This window comes from Thalassophryne amazonica, chromosome 10 (assembly GCF_902500255.1).
Source record: "Thalassophryne amazonica chromosome 10, fThaAma1.1, whole genome shotgun sequence".
NCBI classification, from domain to species: domain Eukaryota; kingdom Metazoa; phylum Chordata; class Actinopteri; order Batrachoidiformes; family Batrachoididae; genus Thalassophryne; species Thalassophryne amazonica.
Window position 1 is genome coordinate 74,350,121 of NC_047112.1, and position 6,000 is coordinate 74,356,120.

General features: G+C 38.6%; 1 protein-coding gene across 1 annotated transcript; it reads right to left on the reverse strand.

Annotated features, from left to right (window-relative positions):
- Nucleotides 1-2,378: 2,378 nt before the first annotated feature.
- Nucleotides 2,379-5,555, reverse strand: si:ch211-212d10.1 (granzyme B). Its single transcript, XM_034180280.1, has 5 exons — nt 5,447-5,555; nt 3,754-3,913; nt 3,502-3,640; nt 2,892-3,116; nt 2,379-2,799 (listed from the first exon to the last, which is right to left on the reverse strand). Exons 1-5 carry the CDS (start codon nt 5,538-5,540, stop codon nt 2,635-2,637), a joined length of 783 nt encoding a protein of 260 aa, XP_034036171.1. The 5' UTR covers nt 5,541-5,555; the 3' UTR covers nt 2,379-2,634.
- Between the last annotated feature and the right edge of the window lie 445 nt (nt 5,556-6,000).

Genomic DNA, 6,000 nt, shown 5'->3' on the forward strand with positions numbered 1-6,000 from the left:
TACATCAACAACATCCAGAAATGCTGCCACCTTCTCTGGGCCTGAGCTCATTTGAAATGGACAGACGCAAAGTGGAAAAGTGTGCTCTGGTCTGATGAGTCCACATTTCAAATTGTTTTTGGAAATCATGGACGTCTTGTCCTTCAGACAAAAGAGGGAAAAGACCATCCAGATTGTTACCAGTGCAAAGTTCAAAAGCCACCATCTGTGATGGTATGGGGGTGTGTTAGTTCCCATGGCATGGGAAACTTACACATCTGTGATGGCACCATCAATGCTGAAAGGTACATCCAGGTTTTGGAGCAACACATGCTGCCATCCAAGCAACGTCTTTTACAGGGATGTCCCTGCTTATTTCAGCAAGGCATTGCCAAGCCACATTCTGCACATGTTACAAAAGCGTGGCTTTGTAGTAAAAGAGTGCATGTACTAGACTGGCCTGCCTGCAGTCCAGACCTGTCGCCCATTGAAAATGTGTGGCACATTATTAGCCGCAAAATATGAAAACGGAGATCCCGGACTGTTGAACAACAGAAGTCATGCATCAAGCAAGAATGGGAAGGAATTTCACCTACAAATCTACAGCAATTAGTATCCTCAGTTCCCAAACACTTATTGAATGTTGTTAGAAGGAAATGTGATGTAACACAGTGGTAAACATACCACTGTCCCAACATTTGTGATGTACCTGGATGACATTCGGGTGATTGCGTTCCACACAGCTGGCATGGCTTGGCTGAAGGTTGACTGGCACACTCATGACCGATCAGCCAGCTCCCACTGGAATGTCCCTGTTGCCAGGAAGCCCAGCATGGTCAGCACCTGTGTGTGCACAGACAACCCCTGGCTCCTCTCCATATTGCGCTCTGGGCTGGCCGCAGTTGATATGAAAATGTTAGCTGAAAGTGTTGAGTTGTTGCTGCAACCAGGGATGTGGCAGATGTACTCAGGCACAGAGGATGGAAACCACTTTAACGTCCCCCTTCCAGAAAGTGGTTGATTGTCATTACTTGTCCTGTAAGACCAAACCCCTCACTGACAATTGACTTGTATTGACTCAGAGGAAACTTGTGTTGCCGGGGAAGATGGTGAGGCTAAGGTAAGTGCATAAGTGGGTGTTTTAAAAAGTTTTTTTTACATTTAGTGAAATAAATATGCACAGGCTTCCTTTGATAGGGATCCTCTCCATGCTTCCAGAAATTTACAGACACATTCACCTCTTCGGTGGCAACAAGAAATTTACTTTGAGTGTTTTTAGCTTGCTCCATACAATTATGTCATGAAGCTAATTAGACTTGACAGTGTTTGCATTCTAGATCAATACTGAACTGATTAAAATAGAAAGATTAACCTCTTGAATGCTTTACTGCAGTGGCGATTGCGCTCCACTGGTACACACATTTGTGCAGATCTTTAAACTCACCAGAAAACATCTCACTTGGGGTCTGCTTTCTAAGTATCTGTATCTCTTAACTGTAATCGGTACACGTGGGGCCCCAGTGGACCCCAGGGTTATATATTTTTGGAAGCTAAAATTTTGTGTAATTGTCACCTATGTAATCAATTTCTGTTCTTTTGATCATATATGATTAAATACTGTAGTTGCCACAATAACCTTTCTTATGGGATCTGTTTGGACCCCAGAGTTTGATAGAATGGTATTTGGTCAGACAATACAGCGAAAAGTTTTAGCTTTGTGTCAATGTTTCGTAATTACTGAACTGTCAGAGTAATTTTAATTCTGAATATTTGCATCACAGCAACTGTAGTGAATAGAGGAAGGTATTGAATTTTGTATTAAAAAGTTGTTTTCAAAAAAGAGAAAAAAATTCTTTTAAACAAAACATGGTTTGTTAGCCATATATTCAAGTATTTTTTTTCAACACCTGACACTGATTGGTTTATTTCATACTTTGCCCAAAACACACCCATAACTAAGTAATCAGATAATCTCAACCCCTTTGTGTTCTGCGCCCTATTTTGCATGCAGATTACACACCCTCTAAATAGCAGTGTTGTTGGAGACAGACCAAATGCACTTCAGCTATGTGCTGAACACTGTACACCACAGATCATCAAGATAGGCCCCATACTGATTATAACTGGGTAGTTTCTACTCATGTGTCACCTAGCAACAGCAGATAGACGGCTACTTTGGAGATCTGGGAATGGTACAGTTGCCTATCTGGGTGGTTGCAATACATACATGCATTTCCTTGGTGTGGTGAAGATCTTGCCTTTGGGCAACTTGCTCCCAGTGCACCGCTGAGCACCTTGCAGAGATTGGTGCGTAAGTGTGTGTTTGAATGAGTGAATGCAAGGCATCATTGTAAAATGCAATGAATGCTATAGAAATGCAGTCCAGTCAATTCAACACATACAGCATTGTGGGACTTTAGTCAGGCACAGTAAGCAAAAGCCAGCATATGCCCCTTTTTACAAAAGAAATGCATGTTTTCAACATCTTTATCAAACCTACCAAATTAGTTCTGATTATGTCCACCGAATATGTAATAAAATCAATTATCAATTTTATTCTCACAAACGTCTCTATTGCTGTTGGAATAAGGTTTGATTGTACTTGTAAGTCAAAGCATAATTTAAAGAAGCTCCATTGCAAAAGCGCTCCGTGTGTTAGGGATTTGCTTTATGTGTCATGGTCTGCTCGATCCATTCTCTGTAATCAGAGATCCTGGCAAACCCATGGATTGGTTCGTCGTTTGAGTGTGGTTGATAGGTGAAGGAAATCACCCCATAGGCTTTGCCATCTTCGCAAACCAGAGGACCACCAGAGTCTCCCTGAAAGTAAATATGCAAAGTGGTTGTATTAATATGTGAGTAAATTCATCATCACGACTGACTAGTTTATTCATGCACATCAGTGTACATACATGGGCAGGTCCAGTATTTCCCTTAGAGCAGTAAACATGGCTCTTATTGCACTTGTCAAGATGAACCAGTGTTATGTTGACTTCCATGAGTTTTCTACAACTATTTGTGTTGCTGTTACAATGGCCCCAGCCAGACACAAGACAGCGTTCTGGACAACTGTCACAAACATGGTCTGCAAGCTCGATGGGCTTCACATAGTTGTTGAAATTTGCCTTGGAGCTCAACTTAAAGAACATGGAAAGAAAAGACAAAAGATTAAAAAGTACAAACTTCACACTGAAATGCTACATCCTTTCAGAGTATGCAACTGTATAACTCCTCCCCCTTCTGCAGCATGAATACATAACGATCAGTTTTTCAGTTACTCAGAGCTACAGTATGTGTAATACTCTCAACATCTTGTGCAAGTGTCTGCAGTCATTTTGCATTTATGTGTTGTACTCACTTTTCCTCACTGTAAAAAAAGCAATGTTACTGTTTTGTCACTCTGGCAAAACAATTTCCTTTGGGATTAATAAAGTTATTCTTTTTTCCTCCAGTGACTCACAAATTTTCAAACTGTATCGCCAATTTTCATAAATTACTGTTCTGTTTGGTTTTGTTTTTTACCTTTAGTAGCATTAAGTCATTTTGTGGTGGTTTAGTGGCCTTGAAGTCTTGATGTGGAAATGCATCATTCACAGGTATAATCTGGTACATCGTTTCATTTTTGTTGAAATTGTGAACTCCAAGAAAGACTTTGTAGGATCTGAAATGACACAAGAAGCAAAAATAAGAAGTTAAACACGACACATAATTGTTGTATCTGACAAATGGGTCAAATTTTCTTGAAGGACCCAGAGTTAAAAACATAGTACTGACTTATTACGGCAGTGGGCAGCAGTCATTACAAAGTCTTGACTGATAAGAAAGCCATCGCAGTAGCTGATTTTGTTGTCAGTGCTCAGCATCTCCACCAGCGCCATGTAAGGCCTGCTGTGCGGCACAGCCTCATGGCCGCCAATGATTCCACCTCCATCAGCTGTGGAAAATGTGACATTATTTGCATGTATTTCTATTACTTTTCTCCTCTCAGGTGTGCTTCAGTGTATTTTAGTGTACTGTGTATTGTGCAAAGTTACAGACGCACTAAATTTTGAATTCAATGAAAATTTAGATTTCTTGTTATTTGTTGGGTTGTCAGAAAATCAGATTTTGAATGTGCAAATGTGAGACTTATTTTTTACTTCATGAAAGAAAGATCAGCTATAAAGATACCATTTATGTTGGCAAATTTTAAAAATGTATTTCTTTGGTGCGCTACATGAAAAGGCAAAAATGATTGTTGACAATCACTCAAGAGTATGATGATGTAAACATGATTAAATACACGTCAAAGAAATTATGTATTTATAAAGTAGGAATGTGGTCACACATGTTTTTATTTCTTTATTTAAACATTATATATATTCCAGCTTTTTGTTATTTTCAAAACTATAAAATATGTTAAATGTGTTTAATTCTTTGCATACAGTCAGGCACATTTTTAAATATATTTACGCATTAAATCACCTAATTAACATGAAGCCAACACAAAATAATTACATTTTAATGCTACATTATTAATAATATCCATCCATTCATTTTCTACACCCACTTACTCCAGTTAAGGATCACAGGGTGGGGGGAGGCTGGAGCCTATCCCAGTAGTCATAGGGCTGGAGGTAGCATCCTGGACAGGACGCCAGTCAAACAAACACATTCACACCTGCACGCACACCTACAGACAATTTAAAGTTTCCAATCCACCTAACCTGCATGTCTTTGGATGTGGGAGGAAACCCACTCAAACACGGGGAGAACACGCAAACTCCACACAGAAAGGCCACAGGTGGGAATCAAATCCACAACCTTCTTGCTGAAGGCAACAGTGCTAACCACTAAGCCACCATGCTGCTTTATTAATAATAATATGTATTTATTTAGTATTTAATAATGTGTATGAACATATTTATTGAATTTATTTAAATGCTCTTTGTTATAACTTATCTTTATGTGTGTGTGTGTGTGAGAGAGAGAGAGAGAGCGAGAGATACTGGTGCTATTTCTAATGTTGACACATTAAATCAACTAATTAACATAGAATAAATGCAAATAAATGTAGCTTTAGCACCAAAATACATTTTAAATGTGAAGTGACAGCACCTTTTATTAATAAAGCACATATATTTGTTATTGATTGTAGAAATATTAAGCATACGAAATGTATGAAAACTTCTGCATAGCGTCATAGACTGTAAGAGTTATAATATTTTCATACAAATCTAGATTCATTGCTCTGACACACCCTGTGGACAGGACCATGTTTTGAAAAGAGCACTCACATCAACACGGACACATTTCATCAAAAAGGAGAATCATCACTAAGGATGCATTTATATCCAGTGACTGATATACTGTCTTGTTTATTTGTGCAATTGAGAATGTGGCAGAATTTCAGTTTGAATGCCACAACATAGATGTGGAAAAAAAAAGAAACAAATACGATTATTAGAGAAAAAAATCATTATCTTACCTTGACGATCTAGAGTCAGTGCAGCTATTATTATGAACACTTTACTCTGAATGTACATGATGGCAGTCCTGCTGAGCTCCTGAGTGGCCCACATCACACAGTATCCGTCTTTAAATGCTTCCTCGTATGAGAGAGAGAGGAAGTAGTGGTCGACTGCGTTTGTGCAAAAATGTGGTTTTGTAAACATTTGTGAGATTTGTTTTCTTTGCAGAGTTTTGAGAAATAAGTTAGACTTTATATCATGCATGTGGCGTGTGTAATTAAATGCATATATCACATGTAATTAGTGTGTATATTTAATTTGATTTATTTGGAGCCAGGATGGAAAAGTGAATGTTGACAGTGTTTGAGCATTGCTGCATCTTAATGTGAAGAGTTAACTAAAGTATTTGGCCAAAAACCCTGACATTTTACAAATATCTGGCAAGGATTTTATTTCTATAAATATGCATAACATAAAAAGCCATTCTTAGATACAGCTGTGACCACAGGTTGGCTTATAACTGCACGTTTGAGGAGAGGTCAAACCAATGTGTTGGACGGTGATATAAATT

What these genes read in the sequence shown, in the direction of transcription:
- si:ch211-212d10.1 (XM_034180280.1), bottom strand. Translation starts at nt 5,540, where the DNA reads ATGTGGGCCACTCAGGAGCTCAGCAGGACTGCCATCATGTACATTCAG. An exon ending in ACTGACTCTAGATCGTCAAG is followed by an intron (nt 3,914 to 5,446) that starts GTAAGATAATGA and finishes CATTTTCCACAG; the next exon opens with CTGATGGAGGTGGAATCATT. An exon ending in ATGACTTAATGCTACTAAAG is followed by an intron (nt 3,117 to 3,501) that starts GTAAAAAACAAA and finishes ATGTTCTTTAAG; the next exon opens with TTGAGCTCCAAGGCAAATTT.